Source organism: Synchiropus splendidus, chromosome 4, assembly GCF_027744825.2.
Source record: "Synchiropus splendidus isolate RoL2022-P1 chromosome 4, RoL_Sspl_1.0, whole genome shotgun sequence".
In the NCBI taxonomy this organism is placed as follows: Eukaryota; Metazoa; Chordata; class Actinopteri; order Syngnathiformes; family Callionymidae; genus Synchiropus; species Synchiropus splendidus.
The window spans coordinates 9,467,294-9,487,446 of record NC_071337.1 but is presented as its reverse complement, the minus strand read 5'-3'; the positions used below and the strand labels follow the sequence as shown (position 1 = coordinate 9,487,446).

The window sequence follows — 20,153 nt, the reverse complement described above, 5'->3', positions numbered from 1 at the left end:
CCGGACGTTTGCTCTTTACGTGGTTCTAATGGGTTTCGCACTTTTCCACCAGCCCATGGCGTCCATCTTCTCTGTATCCATGTTGTGTGACGTGGCACTCATGTACGTATGTTTCCAGCTCAGATGGATCGATCCATTCAGTCATGATTCGCTGCCCCGCAGCTATTAAAAGCTGTCGCCCCTCATTCCTGCGGCGTACAGTAACTAACTACACATTAAATTCACGGCAGTTACGCGCTCAGCTGATGGCACGAGAGCTTTTCTCGGATCCCTCCCCCCTTGGCTTAAGGAGCTGATTTAAATGCAGTATCAGTGTTTGATGGCGGCTTATTCTTTCGGGCCCGGCAGAGAACAAGGCTTGGTAATTGGAACGATGAATCCCCTGGGTTAAATTGATTGTGTTGTGCCGTCGCGGTTTGGTCGATGGGAAATAGAACATTGATCCAAGTCCTGTTGATTTATGTCCATACGAGCGCCGGGTCACATGGGTCACTGAGTGGCACATATTTCACCTGCACAGGTCCCAATGCTGGATGGAGGGTTTTTATGAGGCAGAGGTCATGACAGACGCCGGAGACTGCAACACTCTTTCAAAGTCTGAATGAGAAGTCACTTTCTGGCCTGAAGAAAGGCCGCTGAGGTGAGGAGGTTTGGAAAAAGTGGCTCATAATGGGGATACATTTTGAAGACAAAAATTAGGAGAGTATATTTGGACGCAGAGTTTTACTCAGTGCTTGAACTTGTTTGCCCTAAACAGGCCGACCAGTAGACATGAATCCCCCATTATGACCAAGCAAACATGAGTGGAGACCCTGACAGGTTAGAGACCAGAAAAACAAAGTCTATATCCTCCTCTATTAAATTGGGAGGACACGTAAAGTTATTAATGGAAAGAAAACTTTTGCAGAAGAAAACTTTTTTGAAAAAAAAAAAAAAAAAAAAAACTTTTCAGGCATTTTCATACCATTTATCCAAGTTACAAGTGGCTTTGGAATCACCTCCCAAATGGAGATATGTGCTTGTGATTTCCTTTCATTCTTCGGTTGCTGTGCTGTTGAGTTGCTCGCCATCAGCAACAGAACCTCAGTGGGCTTTTACTTTATCCCAGCACAGGCAGGTGCAGACAGCACCACGTCCTCCTTTACATCACCTTTATGAGTGAGTAATCTATTTGACTTTTTTGGTGTTAATAATTTCTGTGTTAGTGTTAGGGGTTTTTCAAAATTAATTTTCATGCTTTGTTTAATTTCTTTTTCTGATTTTCTGAGTATCTTTTCTCAGTTTTTTGTCTGTTCATTTCTGCCTTATTATATTACTTTTTTCTGAGTTCAGAGCATACAACAATACATGCATTCATTCCAATTAGCCCGCAAAACAAAGTGGAAAAACTGTAGGAAAAAAGAGAAAATACACTGAAAACATAACAAAGCACACACACTAAAAACCAACCAAACATAAATTAGTTTTTCTTTCGTCACGCCTATGCAAAACGTTTTCGTCATGAACCTTAAATAAATTCTTAAACATAAAACCCTGAACACTGAAAGAGAATCACAGTACCCAGTTATAAATACACTAATACTAACACTAATAATAATAATACAATTCCCTAACTGTGGGACAAATAAACATCTAATGAAAGTATAATCTAATGACAGTAATAAGCAAAGTATCATCTAATAATAATCGAATAACCAAATCTGTAGTGCAGTATTTGGCCGCTGGTAGTCGCTGTTGAACCGTGAGCTCGTGCGCCTTGCGGTAATCCCGCCGCTCTCCCCCTCCCGCTCTCCTTCCTCTCGTCTCCTCTTCCTCACCTCGCCTTGGATGCAGCAGAGACCACAGCACAACCTCCAGCTCTCCACCGTCCGCCGGCGTGTAGCAAAAATCAAACCCAAACGATGACATTACGGCACAGAGGACAGAAGCAAGCCGCCATTTGACAACTTCCGCCGCTCACCTTCGCCTCGCCGCTCCTTGTTGTAAGTGTCGTTTTGTGTCTCCCGACTGTCGCGTAGTACCTCAATGAAACGTACGGGCTTAATCCAGCGAAGGTGTTCGGAACGGTGACAGGTGCTCAGAAGTGAACACACCTGCTCTGAATCTACATTGGCTATGGAAACACCGGGACTCGATACCTGCAAAACCCCAGCCATGTTTTCATCATGACGACGTGATGCGAGCTGAAGTATTGAGGAGTTGTTGCTGCTGTGAGTTTGGGAGACAGAAGGGAACAAACGGAGGAGAAACATATTTGCAGCTACTTGTCACCTGCCAGGTCAGACCACGTGCACGCTGAGGTGTGAGATCACGTCAGATGGCGCAACATTTGCGCTCCAAAAGTCACGTTCTGGGCGTCAGTCCACTGGCCCTGCAGTTTCCGTCGCTCCTCACTTCTAAGTTGTGACGGAGATTTCACGTCTTTGGCGAGAGTTTAGGAAAAAAAAGCAAAACAATAATTATCTGTGTGCTGAACTCTGGAAAGTGTTCACAGTTGATCCTCGGAATAATCCCACAAGACCTTAAGAAAGATCTGGAAAAATACTTGGTGGTCATCATCATTTGAGCTCCACAGTTGCTCCACTTTTCTCTTGCTGCAGTGGTCAGTACCTATCCAACAGGTTGCCAAGTGTCGTCACAACACTATTTAAGGAGTAAGTTTTCTTGAAGTATAACCTTTGGCAAGAGTCACATTATGTTTTTTTTTTTTACTTTGTAGAATACCATTTGTGTTTTTGTGTCTTACCTAATCTCGAAAAGTGTTAACGTTGTTGTGAGTTCCATAATATAGTCCTTTATTTACCCCACAATGAGGGAAATTGAAAGACGTACACAAAGGTAATAGTACATAACCATACATTGAATAGCATATGCAGAATTGACAACATTAATTTGCACTGTAAAATAGAAAAATGACCTCAAATAGACAAGAAAAATAATAGAAATATAGCAACATTTCCCGTAGCTAAACTATATTGAGCTGCCAGCCAACTGAAAAAGACAACAGTTCACATTCATAGATTTAACTACACAATCGTGCCTTTATTTTTTCTCTCTTTCATCAGAAATGGATAAAAAAATAAAAAATAAAAATGTCTTCATAATGGGAAAAGGAATAGATAATTTGGTTGGTGTGGAGTTCCACAACTGCTAGCTGCTGCTGCTCACCCGCTAGCTGTGTTGCAAACTAGCAAAACAAACAAACAACAACAACAACAACGAAAACTCACACACGAAATGCCTTCATAAAACACAGCATAGAATCACATTTCTAAGTACGGGACTACGGTAACAAACTGTGTTCTTATTCATGTGGCTAGGTTACTAGGTAAAATCACGAGAGCTTCCTAAACGTGGGTAAGTTGCTACGCTAACGCCATTTGTGGTTTTTAGGAAATCAGTTTTTTGCCATGAGTCAGCACAATTCAAGAGTCATGAAAGTTATTCATTTGACTGAAACTTGTGTTTTTCTATGAAGAAATAAGCTCCTTGATGGAGGTGAAACTTCCTGTGCTGAGACCTTGATTTAAATTCTCAAGCTCAACAAAAATATCGGACCTATTGAGAACTCTGAGCCTATGAATGCGAGTAAACCCATATAGAACATTCCGGACCTTACTACTAAATACTGACTTGAGCTCTACTCTGTTGGGAAAGAGAAAAACAGTTGCTTGTTGTTTGCTAGCTAGGCAACATTTCTTCTTTTATTTTGGCTAGAAATGTACGGGTTTCCTGGGAACTGCATGTCATAATACACCTGAAAAAAGTCGTACTTCGGTATGAAAAAAATCCATTGCTTTGCTGATGCCTACTTTTTAACAATTCATGTGTTGCCACAGTTTGACTCCGCATTCAGCCTGGAAAAGAAATGCATTTAAAAATTTGGCACACGAGTTCAGAGGGCAGTCAGATCCTTGCACGTATGAAATATTTACCAGCGTGGAATTCATGTGTGCCCCTGCGCAGGCCGGCGTCTGAGTGCTTTGTAGATGCGTCAGATCGGATCAGACAAGCAGGCTAGTGGAAAGGCCAGCGTGGCTGTGGTACGCCACATCACCTTCCATCAAAGAGACCCTCTCTCATGTACACACATGAGCAAAGGAAAGGGCAAAGTCCAACGCAGACACTTGCATTTGACCACACTTCAGATCTCATGATGAAAAACAATGGGCAAAAAAGTGGATGAAGGGTAAAAAGCTGCATCACTGATGTTTTTAGCCTCAGTTTACAATAGTGAAGTATAAGCTACATAGTCAAGAGTCAAGATCAAAATCGTGATAAAAACAAAGCGGCATGAAACTTCAGCTTGTGACGAAGTTTTTAGCCGTTGTCGTGAACATTACTCAGGCCAGACTTCCAAATAATGTAGAGGTTAGCTTCTTGACTTCCAACCTCCAGAATCCTGGTGGGATGGAAGGACGGAGCAATGTGAGGTCTGTTGCTGACCAGAGTAAACACTGACAGTTGCTGGGTGATTCCAAGAGTCAGGCGAGAATCCTCATCTCATCCATCACGTCCCTCTTTAACCCACTTTTAATTTTTCTATTTTCCTGCATCACTCCATCCGTCTGCTGCTGACAGTGTCGCTATGCCATAATAGTTTTGATGAAAGAGTGAATGGATGGCTGCCAGGTCTGAGAGAAGCCAGTTTAGAGGGCTCGGGAAATAAATATGATTTGGTGTTGGGAGAATTTGATTATGTTGTGTCACGTTTTTTTTGGGTGAGCGCACATGGTGAGGGATGTAGCTGATCCAGGAGTATTACTGGAAGTATTGATTCCAAAACCAGGTATAGCTGACTTGGCTTTGTGGGGATTAGAGGAGAAAGCTGCAGATGAATGACTGAATGTCTCCCAATGGAAGTGGAAGTTTCTAGTTGATAGTGTTGTTAAAATGGAAGTCAGGCTTTTAGCTAGCTGGTGTCTTAGGAACTTCCTGTGCTGGAAATTAGACGCCCTAAACATGTTTCCCCCACCTCCAGCTCCATGGTAACTTTCACTGTGATCCAAATTCTACTGACACTGAAGCACCGCCTTGCACCCGTACACGACTTCCATCAGAAAATCCCGTGTGTGTGCGATGGGTTAAGGGGAGGCGTGTGCGATAATGATCTTGGCAAGAGGACTTTTACGGCCTATACTGATGCTGAAGGGTTGGAATGCACGCAGAGGAAGATGATCAGAAGCTCTGGACACTCTATAATATCAGATGTCTCTTGCTATATCCACCCTCTTTACATGGCTCTCCTGCTTGCTGATGGTGCCATGGAAGTCACAGTGACTGAAACACGCGGTTGTTTAAGGCGCTTTGAATAAGGAGTGACATAGTATTATATGTGGAGAGAAAGATGGGCCATCCAATGGCTAAACTGCTCTACGTGATGGGGTCAGGATGTGACTGGGAAGGTGGAACATGTATTTCATTTGAAAGCCTAATGTGTCAACATGCAACGCTATGGGCTGCCTTCGCCGCCAACATCGGACGCAAGAGTCCACTATACCATTCTTAACCATCGGGCCGGGGCCGCTAGAAGTCTTTTGTGAGGGCCAAGAGATGCTCAGTTTTAATCCACTTGCCACATATGGTGACAGTAGTGTGCCACTGAATTGACTTGACAGCTGCAAATTTGTGATAGTTACCAACTATTGAGAAGTTCTTGAAAAGAAAAAAGGTGCAGTTTTTAAAATTAATTTTTATTTTATATCTTCTTTAGTTTATATTTTGAAAAATATACTGTATATATTATTCTTATTTCACCATATATTTATTTTACTCAAAATTTTATTCATGACGTACAGTTTTTCCAATTTTCTCAGCAGTTTGGACCAACTGTATTTTTTTCTTTTTTCTTCAGTAGATTTCATGAGCACGACTTGCACTTGCTTCTGGCGCTGGTTGGACTTTTTCATGACAAATAAATATCCTTGCAATGATCACATGGTTTCACGTCATTTTATAAGGTTTTGGTTTGTTCACATGCAAGTAGATTAAATATGGTTATTGAACACAAATAAAATCAAGAGTACTGAATCAGTTCTGTTCCTTGGAAGGGCCCATTTGCTGTGGAAAAGTTGGGCCCACAACGTCAATATATTATGCAATGGCCATGAGAATGTGTTGTTTGCGGGGTTGAAATCTCGGTGTAGAGCGGTCAAAATCCCGACAGGGACCCCTATTCTGCTAAAATGCTGGGGGGAACCCTGGAGCACGTAGGTTGCGTCCAGGTGGACCTTTTTGGTCTTGACAAAAAATCCAGATCCATCCAACGTGGCCGAATGTGGGTCTGGTCTCGACTTCGAGACTGGTCTAGCTCAGATAGAGGATGCGCTGCAGAAGTGCCACAGTGACAGTTGTTGACTGTGATATGATTTGGTGACCACGTCTTCTAAAATTCAAATTCAGTCAAATGATACTAGAGTGCAGATAAACAGCGCTGTCCTTGGTCCTGACTGCCTTGATGGGTTGGGCGGTTCATTGAAATGGCTCAATGCAATAGTGTCTCTCCACACTCAGACAAACATAGAAACACTTGCTTACCCCTAAAACTGTACTTTGAAGTGTACTCCGATGCTTTCATCATGTAGCCACGTTATCTCCGGCACACCAGCAGTGTTACTGGCCTTCAGTTGATGCAGCAACAGAAATATTTAACCATAATTGTGTGGCTCATTCCTCATGCCTCACACAGTCCGTAACCGTCCTTTAATTGTATCATCGCCTGTCAAACTGGACTGGTTCCTGAAAATCCAATGAACATGGCAAGCCTTCGCCAAGTGCTTTTAATGAGCGACAAATCCAACCTTTTGTTTGTTAATTAATGCTGCGTTCACGCTCTCAGATGGGTTTCTGCGTACTTTAATTGGGCCTTTAAGATGAATGCCGCAGCGGCGAACGTGCGCCCGTGACGGCGGCTCTATTAGTAGAGCAAATGAAAACCCTGCCTCGCTGTGACGGATTCAGTTTATGTCTGCTGTCACCAAATGATGTAAAGGGAGCGACTGGATGACTCACCTTATTAAAGACTTTATTGGGGAAAATGCGTTTGATCGAGCCGGTGAGAAAGGCACGGCTGAGTCCTTCTGCTCGTTTCACGCCTCTTTGTGTTTGATTTCGATTTACAAGTCAGGCCACTGTGGTCTCAATATTGCTGTGTGAAGCGCGGAATGAAAACTAAATAGGCGTTAAATGGTGCAGTGACAGGTCAGTTTGTCCTTTTTATGGGACTTTTTTCTCCCGCAGGTGGGAAGACTGTGTCTACAAGTCAAGTGTCAGGCGATTCTGAATCATCACGGTGGCTGTCGTGCTTTTGCCTATTCCATGTGAGGATGTTTGCTCTGTAGGAGCAATATCCTGTCTGCTCCTCTGCGCTTCCTTTGAGAGTCAAAGTGACTGAGAATGTTCGTTTTTAATCTCTTCTGGAGACAACATAAAGGTCCTCAACTGCATATCTCTTATGTTAATTGTGTTAAACTGCAGTCCAAATGGGTTGCTAGCTTTGTAAAGCGACAGCACTGTGGGTCATTTAATTCGTAACTTGGAAGCTGGACTGAGTCAAGCCTTCTGTGCGGAGTGACCATGGTAGAATTGTCGAGTATGCTTGTTCATTGAGACATATTTTATTCAGCTGTATTGGTGCTTCAAAGGGCACTGTTTTATCAGTCGCTCATGCAACTCATGGTCCTCCTAAACAGTGGCCGTGAAGGGAAGCTGTCCTCCTCGACTGAGGATGAGGTAGCACTGTCATTATGACTCAAACTTCTCCGCATATCGCCAAAAACAACTGAAAACGCTCCCCATAGGAGCCTCTATGCTGCCAGAGCTGTGGGGAACAACATAGTTTGGATCGAGCCTTTAGCTAGAAGGGCATCTTCGGGATGCCATTGGGACCAGCCCCTTAGTTCCTCCAATGTTTTCACTTTACCTCCACTGAAATTTATTTTGAAAAAGTAGTGGTTGGTGCGGGATCCCTGTAAATTCTTTGTGTAAAGAACTTGTGATGGGCGGTCAGATGACTCTTGTTCACATGTCACATGTTGGGGTGATGCTTGACCATATGATCGTTGCCTCAGCATATATTGCGGTGTTCTACTCAGTTAACTAAAGAAATCACACAGTAATATCTTGAGTGTTTCAAGTTTATCCTTTAAAAACTCTGACATTAAACTAGTGTTTCCATTATTAACATACTTGTAGCGTTGTAAAGTGCAGCTCATGCATGGAAAGATGAGGCACAACGTGCTTTTAATTCCTAACAAACATAATATTTTAGTTCCAACTAAGCTAAAAAATGTACTTTTCCTAAATAAATAAATGAGGTGAAATCTAAATATTACTTTGGTATAGCAATATATCATTGGATCGAATCTTCGAAAGTAAATTGTAGCTGTGTGAAAGTCTAAATATTGCTCACAAAAGAGCAAATGTTTGATAACTACATGCATGTAAAAGCAATATTATGACATTGCGCGTTGGTTCAAATGCAACTGCTGTTTAAAGTTAATGTACTTACAATGAATGATTGAATTTATTGAGTTGTGAACTGCTAAACCTTGGTGAGACTGATAAATAGTGACTGCATATCTGCTTTTGTTTTTTGGAAGATTGACAGCTTCCATATTGCAGTAGTTGTGAACTTCAGACTTCTGTTTTTTTTAGTGTTCCTGCACTGGTCTTCTTCTGGTTACAACTGCAAGTTCTATATCAAATAACATTTTGGTCAACGTCCAATTGAAGAGAGGTGTGGGCCACAGGAGCCAGATAGGGGAGCCATTTTGCTGACAGGACTTGAAATAAATTGGCTCAGAGAGGAGACGCTGGAGAGCACGGCGACATAGAGTAGCGGGAACATCTTCGGTGTGATGAAGATGAATGGAGTTGTACCTAAATGTCTGGACTAAAAACAGTCCTGGGACAAGCGAGGGTGTCACTGGTGAGTGGAGCAGAAATGTTAAAGCATGATTTGTGTCTCCCTGCGGTGTTGTATCTCCCGCTGAGTTCCTGGTGGGTTTTAAGATTTACTTTAGAAAAAAAAGACTCTCATGGCACTGAAGACTGGGTGAAGAATATGGTCAGTTATATTGATGATCGACCGATGTTTCTGTGAACCTACTATTTACCATTACTGTTTGCTATTGCTTATTCCGATAAGCTTTTAAAGGTAACATGTACAGCACCTACAACATTGATAATATGTGTTTCCAATATTATTGTTTAGGAATGTTACATGATAAGTTTTGTGTGGGATCTGAATCTCTGTTGATTTACAGATAATTGTTTTTGTTTCATTTTTCATTCTTTACAGATTTCCACACTGTGATTCTTTCTACTTTGAATGGTATCTTAATGCTCAGCTTTGAAAGAACGGCTTGCTTGGGTATTGAATTCTTGAAATTGGATTTTGAAACAGAGTTTTCCTGTACTGGGATGATACCGAATCATGTAGGCTACGTGTTGAAGGAGAAGTTGTCATTGAATTTGTGAAGTAAACATTGAAGAAAACAGCACTCGCAGATACACGTAACACCTGACTTATGACTGTAAATTGGATTGTACGCAAGTCGAATGCCATTCAAAATACCCGACGAGAGGGTTACAGGTACTACTGTAGAGGTAGGTCGCTGTGTGAGAGTGAGATGCTGGGATACTGTGCTGCCGTCGTATGCATTGCCAGACACTGAAAAAAAAAACATCTGCTGGCTGTGGTCGTAAGTACGGGTGGACCTAAGTCGTGCTGGTCGTAAGTCGGATGTTACGTGTAGAGAAGATGTCAGGAAAGCGATGAGTACTGCAGTTGTAGTGTTATTGAAATTGGCTCTTTAGTAAATACAATGGACGTTGATGCAAGTTGTATCTGACAATGGCACGCATCTATAAGGGTGTCAAGATGTTGGGGAAAAATATCAGTTTTTAAAAAGTATTGAAAAATGTGGTATGTTTTTAGGATTTCAATGGTCCCCACAGTGGCTGTGATTTCCTCAGTGTAGTCAGAGTTCCTGTTTTTTTGTCTAAATGTAGTCGGTTGTAACTTGTAATGACAGCGCTACGGGGCGGACTGTGAGCCTTGTGCCTCGCTCTTTGCTGTGAGTTCCCGAACTGTTGGTGCGGAAATCATAGCAGTAGTGCAAACAAGCAACATTAGAGGCTGAGAGAAAGGTCAGTACATTGGACTAGAGAAGCAAGATGTTAGCCTTGGTGGACAGTTCAAAAATAGAAGTTTGTAACTTGGTTTTGTCTGAAGGCCCATTTATGCCTTTAGTTATGAAATTGTACCCATTTGTTTCAGACAATGCTACCGTCACTGATCACATCCCGTATTTCCATGCGTTCTTTACGTTGGTATTGCTGTTCACCAATATATCCACCAGGGGGAGCAGCCCACAGTCAAAAATTTATGACAATGACAAACTCCAAAACAAACATGGCGACTGTGAAAAAAGTATTGTAAAAAAAGTACCTCTTGCACAAGAGATGAAACGTAGGTAGAGTTGCAGGAGGTGGTGGTTGGTGAGGCCGTTAAATATATTGCGACTGTAGAGAATTTTCACCTCTGTTTTGTATTTTTTGTGTCTTACTAGAACTACTCAGGTTTTTTGCACAGATAATGTTACAGCATGTGCACTTTGATTTAATGCCATTAAAACAAGCCAGTGTGTCGTACCAAGGACGTAGTTGATACCCATTGAGTTTACAGAAAAACCAGAACAAAACAAAACACCAGGACACATTGCCTTGTTACGTAGCGAAAATAAAAATAAAATTTGTTGTACTACATTACATCAGACGAGAACAATGTGTCTAAGTTTAAACATTAGAAGCAGTGGTCACTTTTGTTCGAATTAATAAACATATTTTCTGAGAAAAATATTGTGTTTATTCTCCAGAACATATGATGTGCATAGGGATTGGTGGGAATGAGGATGAGCCGATTATTAAATACCCTGAGGCAGAAGTTACCCACATTTTTGGAATATAATGGTTTTTGTACTGTTCAAGGCCATCTACGCCTGGTAGCCCGGTAACCAGCAGAGGTTTTTGGTGATACCAGGAGTGAAGTACGTACCTCAAAATCTAAAGTAGGAAAGTGTCCCCATGTTCCTTAAGCTCACTATCGAACTCTCATCGGAGTCCATGGGTTTCATGTTCCTCTTCCACGCACTCTTAATTAAAATGCCCCGGGTACTAATATACTGACTTATGTGTTGCCACTATCGCTGCTCCATTTATCCTCTTTACTGTCTCTAATCCAGCCATGAATCTGTCCACTGTCTCTCCGTCATGACGCCTCCTCAGTCAGGAGCTTGTTACTCTTTTTGTCGCCCTTAAAATAGATGTAGTGTTTGTCTATTTTCTCCTTCAGCCGTCTTTATATCCCGTGTCTCTTTCTCTTGCTCTGCCTGCTGTGTGTTCACTCGTCAGGGCCCCCAGAGAGATGTTGGATAGTGGGGGCTGGTTTGTGCGTAACAGCAGAAAATAGACTCGAGCAGGGTGAGGAAATACGACAAAAATAAAAGCGATGTTTATCGAAATAAACAGGTTGAAGTTGGCTTCAGCCTTTTTCACGGTGGACCTTTTTGTCAGAATGAAAAATGTCACTGGAGTCGCTCTCTATAAAGCACGTCCCCCCTGTGCCTTCTCTTCAGTGAGTCAGTTTCATCACAAAATGCCAAAATGTGCCCTTTGCTACCACGCCTGCTCCTCTATTAAAACCAGCCAATATGTTCATTGCTGCTCTTCGAAACGTGGCCCTTCAAAAAAGTGCAGTATTTTGTTGGACTGCGTCCTTGTTATGGCCCCGGGTGTCTGTAATCTGCCAGTGAATAATCTACTTCCCTGAAACTCTCACTCTATCCACATATGTGGCTTGACTAGCTTTGCGTATTCTTTCTAGGTTGCGTTTTAGAAAGTGCAGAAAATCTGATCTGTTAGGAGAATAGAATTTCTTCCCTCTCAATAAATCAATATATTTCCTTGAATTCTATGGAGAACGAGGGGCTAATTCTGCATTCTTGAAGCTGCAGCTACGGTTAGCAGAAGGCTATTCATTAGCAACAGATTGGGCGCCGCTTGTTCACTGCTGTCTTTTATGTCCGCGCTACAAATTGAACAAATGTTGGAGTATTTTTTATTTGGTTGCTCACCTGTCTGGGAGGGAGCTACTAGCTCTGAATCCAGTTTCAGATTGATCCTGAAATTCTCTCATTTCAGAAAAGCACTGCCGCATTTTGGCTTGTTTCTGGTGCGATACTTTGTTGGCTTCACTCGACTGCTATGCTGTGTAAGCTGTTGTAGCCAATGCTTGAGTAGCTACTTTCTGTTCCATTACTGGTGAAAGGTCACCGTAGTCGGTATACCTAGACGTGTCTAATCCACGCCCCCCCAGCGAGCAGGGCAGCGATTGGTTACAAATTTCTTGACCTTGATTTTGAGGGCGGTTTCACACTACAGGTTCTGTCTCACCTGTGGGTGCAAAGTTGTTTTTGAACAATGTTGTCTGCACAGACAGTGATCGGACCCTTTACTGGCCGGCATTTATCATGTTTGTGTGGAGTCGCGCTGTACACGTAGTTTCTGGCATCTAGCACCAAAACTCACCCCCGTGGAGAGTTTTCCACGACTCGCAAAATCCGACACATCTCGGACTTTTGAGCCCAACGCACTTTGTCTCGAGATAGAGTGCGCAGTGTGAAACTGCCCTGAGACTTCAGGGTTTCCACAAGTTTTTTTTAAATGGTGGTTGAGCAATGGAATACGGAAAGGAGCGCTGCCAATCGAGATACAATAAGTGAATCAAGAAATGATAGTTTTCTCATTCACTGAATTGGTGTCAACAAAAACTTGAGTTTTTAACAATGAGAAGTGAATCTCTGTCCAATCTGCAGCCGACCTTCATAATGTGTGACTTGAGTTCTGCAAGCAATGGAATTCAGTCATATTGATTCTTCTTTCGGGATTTTTTCCGTTTAAACATGCAGAAAACCACCATTGTCATATGCACCTCCATCACGTGTTAATTGTTGTCCGCCTATTTCAATGTTTCCACTTTGTTTGGGTACGTTTGAGCACGTGAGGTTTCATCTTTGAATGGAGATCAAGTCGTGGCTCTCATTTAAGCCTTGGCTGTGCGCCACAAGCATTTACATGAAGTGGAAACCCTGGATTTTCAAAGCTTGAGAGCAGAGCCCAGGAGATGAGCGGAGCTCAGTGAGGCCAAAATATTTCTACTAGCTGCAAACTAATCTCTCCGTCCCTGTTAAAGGCAGATCATATGCTCCAACAACTGCATTGTAAATAGAACATTCTCTCCCAAACTGCTACTAATGACTGATCCATTCTCGTATGGACCATCGTGAAGAGGATTATTTACACATTGACATTTCTCCCCAGGCCAAGGGGTTTTAGAAGACAAATACCACACACAGTAACATCACGCTCCTAGCAGCTTGTTTGCTCAGTTGGTGACACTGACTGTCAGATAAATATTGCATTAATGTGGCACCAAATATTTTTGTCATAATGTTGCATAATCCTTTCGGTATTTTCATCATCATACTCTGCGATCACAAAACATAACAGTGAAGCCAAGTTGCTGTGGTGTTGTTTACTTTTGCATCAACTTCTTTTGTTTCGGTTTTTAGACTACTTAAGTCTGCCTGCAGTCTGTGTGCAGCTTTAGTCTGCTATCACAATTTACTCATCAGTTCTTCACAAGAAATACTTTTCTCTGCATTATTATGTTATTACTGCATTAGAAATTGACATGTTTACAAGTTACAATCACGAAATACATGGCACTTCACAAATCAAAATCATATCCAGATCAATTAGATTAGGTGGCCTTGCATTTTATTTCTCCTTTTTTATTAGACCTTTGGTGACAGTTTTGGGTACATTTTGAGGCTAAGCAGGAACAGATTTTTGTCACAACCCAATTCTGCAGAATTCCGATCTCTTAATGTCGCTGTAATCTTTCGGCAGACCTGCTTCAAACACCGGCCTCCCCCCACCAGCCGATCGGCCCTCCAGCCCAGCAGGACCATGATGCTCAGCAGCTCTGTGGAGGTGCCCAGCCCCGGTGGGATGAGTGGCCTCAGCGGACTGAGCGCGGCTGCGCGGAACGTGGTGCGCTCCTCCAGCATTTCCGGCGCCATGTACAACCTGGAGAAGAGTCCCGGGAGCAGCGGCCCGGACACCGGCTCCCTGGCCGGAAACAAGAAGCGGCGCTCCAGCCTGGGTGCGAAAATGGTGGCCATTGTGGGGTTGTCACAGTGGAGCAAGAGCACACAACAGCTGAACCAGCAAGGTCAGTGGAGAGATGTGTTTGAATCATTCTTCCTCATTTCAAGAAAAAAAAAAGCTGGTGATGCGAGTTTTCTGTTGAAACACTCAATAATCATCTTAAAGCTTTGTAGCCCTCAGTGATGTTGACCCCAGATCAATGTCTTGCATCTAGCAAGCTGGGTATTATGATAATTCTTGTTCACCACTGAACACTTAATACGTTACTGGGGGTTTCATGAGGCAGATCATGTGCACTTTATTCATAAAATAATAACGGCTGTTTTAAAGACTAATCAGCCAGAAGTGTCATAATATGCTTTGAAAAAGTACAAACATGGCCTCAGTGGCTGCGTCTCACAGCAGCAGTGATCAAGGCTTGAATCAGTGGTTCTTATGTGACAGCTTTAAGGCCCATTAACCAAGGGGGCTGTTATTACTGCAGGGCTGCTGACACATTAACTTGAATTTGATAAATAGAGGAGCTGATAAATGGTGATACCGGAGAGAGGTTTTTATTATTAAGTGTTTTGCTGTTGGGCCTGAAGCCTCTGGCATGGTGGGAAGAATCTGCTAGCAGCTGCAGCGATGCGTTCTCTGAGAGGGAGTGGAACAAAGCCAGTGTTGTGTTGTGGTGCGGGATGCAGAGAAGAGTTCTCCCGAGGATTTTTCCTCATTGATGGGGTCTGTCCATCAATGTTGTATGGCTTAGAAACATTGGCACTGAGGAAAAGACTGGAGGCAGAGCTGGAGGCAGCAGATGAAGGTGCTGAGCTTCTCTCTGGGAGTGAGCAGAATGGATAGGATCAGGAAGCAGTATATCAGAGGGACAGCACATGTCAGGTGTTTAGGAGACAGAGAGGCTAGATGGAGATGGTTTGGACATGTAGAGAGGAGAGATAGCTAGTACATTGGTAGGAAGATGTTGAGGTTGGACCTGCCAGGCAGAAGGTGGAGAGGAAGTCCAAAGAGGAGATTTATGGAGGTGGTGAAGGAGGACACGAGGTTTGTAGGTTTGAGAGAAGAGGGAGCAGAGAACAGGGTGAGATGGAGGAAGATGATCCACCGTGGCCACCCATGAAGGGAGAAGCCAAAAAGAAGAAGAGGAGTATGGGGTCTGTCCTCAGTGGACAAGGGTGCAGGGCCTGGGCGGAGTTATGGTTCGGAGAACGACTGCTGTACACTTCAGGGTTTCTGCTAGGATTTTTTGAACCCCACTAAAAAAAATCTAAACAAAAAATTGAATTATTCATTCATCCATTATTCATGAGAAGTACACCAAATCCTACCTCACCCTCTCAAAACACCTGGATATTGCTGATAGTGAAAAAAAAAATCAAAATTTCAGTGTATTAGGGTTAGTGTTTTAAAGTATAAATCACATATTTGTAGTTATTTTTAAAGTATTTAAACAAACATTTTACTCATATAAACAACACATAATACTAAACAAGAGTCTTGTACTAAACTTATGGTGAATTAGACAACCTTAACCATAACTTAACTAAATTGTTATGCCATTGTGAAATTGATTATTACCGATCATATGTGCTGATCTCTGACAATATGAATAAACCCACACAATCCGGTCCCACGTATTGGTTGAGAGTCATTTATTCCATAGTTTCAGTGCACTACATTAGTTAAGAACTACTGCACCATTTTGCCAAATTGGCAGCATAATAAGTTCTGAATGGGACGGAAGCATAGTCACATTTATTTGTTCTATCATCTGATCAAAGCACATTTCTTCCACTGTTAATATTTCATGCCGCTTTATTCCTCCTCCTCCTCTTTTCCCTAATTAATTTGGATCTCTGCAATAAAAGTCCATCGCCAGACACTGAAGAGACAACCCTCCGTTCTAGACCTGCATCTACAGACCAGATGAAATAAATCCCTCTAATCTCCCAACGGTGGTATCAGTGAAATGGAGCTTCACTGAGAGGCACTAGTCGAAGACGGTGCGGCATTGGAGGCCTCTGTCCGTGGGCTAGAATTACAGTGTAGCATTGTGGCAGGAGGAGCGCGCACAAGCCCACTCACTCTGTGTGAGATGAGGGAAGCAGCGAGGCCTGGTGCAGAGCCAGGAGAAGCAGGGTGGGCACTACATCGCAGCCGCGTCCTCCGATAACAAAGTAGTTGTTCATCTTCTCACATCCCTTCGACACATCGGCTTCCTCTTCCAGTACACTGAACTGTAACCTTTCGGAACAGTGTGTCTTTGATTGCTTGTTAGTTTCTGCTCTGCTGCCGGCGGTGTGCTCCGGCAGTGTGAGTCTAATTATAAAAATGGAAGGGTTTCTTGAGAGATCTCTTGTTCTTCGTCTCCACAGGACACGGAGCGTTATCAAGTGTAGCTCTCAGAGTTGTTAAGTCTCTGATTAAAGTGGCTCATTACTTTCCTCAGACTGTATCACTAATAAAACAGCGACAGCTCAAATTTCATTTAAAGTGGCAGTTTGTCGGTGCACAATTAAAAAGTGGTCGGATATGAAAGACATTTGTGTCAGCCGCGAGACAGTTATGAACTCGACTTGGGCCTAGTTCCAAGGAAAAAGCTTCCATTAAGCGACTTCATTTGAAAATTAAGCTTGCAGAGTGTAATTGACTAAGTACTGCATCCGAATGAAACATATTAATTAGAAGCAAAGATATGGATCAGGTTTTTGGCAACAAGCCCTAGTTTAACCCCAAACAAATTCCAATGTGTAAGAGAGCTGCTATAAATGAGCCTGCATTTAATGTTTCATATTGCTTGGTACATGTCCATGTTACGTACAGCACAGACTCCTGCATCTCAGTGTTACAGTGGCAACAGTTACTGACTTAATGTCTGTTAATGTTTGTTATTTGACTCAAATGCTTCTATATTCGTTGTTTGTCAAGTTATTTTTGAACAAACAGATGTTTACAGCTTTGTTTTTTTATAAAGCAAGTTGTTAGTTGTCAGTCGTTGACATGGTGTGTTGGGAGGTGGCGGGGTTAGAGGCAGGGTTATGGGTTATGTCCGAGTTGATGAAGTCACAATATTGCTGATTGTGTTGTAGAATATAGAATATGACAGTCGAATATAAGACTTCAGATTTCAATTTTAATTGCTTAAAATCTGTTGTGAAAGGTGTGTGTCCTTTGATGTGTCCTTTGATGTGTCCTTCGTGGAACACGCAGCCATTTCTCCTCTCCTCAATGGTTCCAATAGAACGATGACATCATGACTAGTCGACTAATAAAAGTAGATTATAGTCGATTCGTCGGTGGAACCCTAATTCACACCAAGTACTACTTGGCTGCACTTTAAGTTACTAGTATCCTGCTCAGTTCTCTACTACCCCGTCTCTCAAGTTGCATTGAGAATGTTGGTCAATCTGCAGGTGGTGGGTCTGAAGTCAGTGTGAAGTGAAAAGCAGAGAAGAGAAGCAGAACTGTAGCCTTTTGTCAACTATTTTAAAAGCAAAAAACTCACCACCATGTCTGGGTCCATTAAATGCTTCAGAGGTGCTGTCGGTGTGTTGTGAATACCACCAAATGCAAGGATCTGCTTCTCTTTTATTCCGTTTCTTGGCATCAGTTTTGGTCTCTGTTGAGGCTGTGATTGGTTCACTTGAGGTTTGATGACCATGTTGTAGCGCCACAGTTAGTCACATGTACTAGTGCCTCACACATCTTTCTTTGATACAAATGACCAGAAAGCCCTTACAGCACTGAGCAATCTCTTTATCTTTCAGGAGACTGAGATGTTCATGTTAGGTGCGAGTGAGCTAGATATGACTGTCCAAGCGCGTTTCCTGTGCCAGCTCTGACATAGTCACCATATGTCTCACCCATATTGAGGAGCTCACACCAGCACTCGTGCAGTCACCTGAATCCTGTCTCATCGTCAGCTTGTTTCCTCTGGTCCTCACGCCCGCAGCTCATCTGACGCAGAAAGTGACAGAGATATTGACACCACAGGGACGCTTTGTCTGTATGTAGTGATGCGAAGCCCATTGATGAGGAAAAGTGTGGCTCAGGCGAACAAAAAAAAAAAGAACATGAAGAATGGAGAAGGATGTTGTCGGGAGTGTCTAAATTTAGATGCTCTGCCATAGGAGCACACTGCGCCCAGAACAGTACCTCTGAATCCATTCAGCCTTGGAAAGCAGATGCATTTCCTCAGGTTGAATATTTGCTGTTCGTTTGGCAGGTGCCTCTTGAGTCACACAAATAAGTCCAATTTTTTTTTTGTTCTAAATTGTCCCATTTTTATTTGAATGTTTATAGTGTGCTATTGAGTGTTTTTGTGCATTTAAATCCTGTTAATATGACAAAAAGCAACGAGTTATCACCGATATGATCATAAAGTTACATGTTTATAGGAAGTGGTTGTTTACCACACTGTTGTTATGTTTACGCCTCTTGCTCGTGTTCTTTGGAAAAAGAGTATGTTCTTTTCTTCTTTTCAGACTTTTTAAAGTCCCTAAATGGTTTGGTTGCACTGAGCAGAACATGCTAACTGATGTTAAAATCAAAATGATGATTTTATCTGTTTAAAAAAAATGCTTATTTCATATATAATCATATATGAATCATATTTTTGGCTTATAACCCCAACTGTGAAGTCAAGAAAGGTGCAGCAGTTGTCAAGGGAGGCGCTAATGATATCAACAATATAAAACTTCATTAACGCTCGTAACAAAAATGTAAAAACAAATGCAGTATGCATCTTGAATGTGTCAAGTGAATGTATAGTTAACTCCTGCAGTGCAACAAAACTGAAATCAGCCATATATGGTCAATCTTGGTCAAATTTCCTTGACTTTGGAAAATAAAAAATCTTAAGCTCGAAATAAATCCCTGTATAGTTATTCACCTTTTTTGGAGCTCATTGGTTCTAAATATCAGCTGTGATATCTTTTTTTAAGAAGAGGATGCTACATATTTTTAATACAATATATATTAAAAATTTATATAATACTTTATTGAGTATTATGTACTTGTGAATATTGCCAACACGCGGTACGGTCTCTCGAAGTGATGCATGACACCATATATTTCAAGCCTTGGTTTCTTTATGTAAACTCTAACATCAGCGTTATGTCATCGCACTTGAAAACTGGAGACAAACAAGTGTGTTTACTGAATGACCCAGTGAAGGTCCCCCCTAATCGGTCGTGTTCCCGACCGGCTCGCTGGCATCAGCCCGAGGCTTGAAAACAGGTGGAGGAACATATAATTAGATGTGCAGGCGGTTCTCATCCGTTTGGCTCAAACAAGAGCAACATGCAGTCGGTCTCCATCAGCTGCGGTTTGTTGGCTTCTTAATCAGGTCTCTGTCCGTGTTCCGTGTTCCGAGTGACACGTGCATCGATTATTTGAAGGGTCGGGTCAGGAGAGGTCCCTTTCCTCTTTGGAATAGTGAATGAGGGATCATTATAACAAGACGGCTTGAACCATTTCAGTTGGAATTTTTGAATGAAATATATCATTTGTGAATTTATTTATTATTCTTATTTTTTTAGACAGAAGGACTTTAATAATTTACATATTATAGAAGGTATATGGTATGACAGATATATTTACATTGCGTTTTCTTGTAATCATATTTCCTAAATTTTCTGCTGTTATCTGCTGTGTTGAAAAAAATTTGACTCATATATTTTATTCTCATGTATTTATTTCCATGCCAATTGAATTTCCATTTCCACGCGTCCTCCGCTCTGGAGGGCCCTTGAGGTTGACCGATTGCTCTCCACTGCATTATTCCTCCTTCAGCCTTAACTAAACCCTCAATTGTTAGAACAAATGTGGTTGTGAACATAAAGTGTAGCGGCCCGTTCTTGTAATTCGTTTTATGTCTCCTCTTTATTGCGTAGTAAGGAGGCGATTTCATTAAAGAG

At 42.2% G+C, this 20,153-nt stretch overlaps 1 protein-coding gene across 1 annotated transcript in view; it reads left to right on the top strand.

Moving 5' to 3' along the window:
* Positions 1 to 1,823: 1,823 nt before the first annotated feature.
* Positions 1,824 to 20,153, top strand: part of rims3 (regulating synaptic membrane exocytosis 3) — a 41,402-nt gene continuing 23,072 nt past the window's right edge. Inside the window, exons 1-2 of the mRNA XM_053863675.1 lie at positions 1,824 to 1,982; positions 13,975 to 14,299. Coding sequence (XP_053719650.1) covers positions 14,035 to 14,299 — 265 coding nt within the window. The 5' untranslated portion in view covers positions 1,824 to 1,982; positions 13,975 to 14,034. The remainder of the gene's footprint in view (positions 1,983 to 13,974; positions 14,300 to 20,153) is intronic.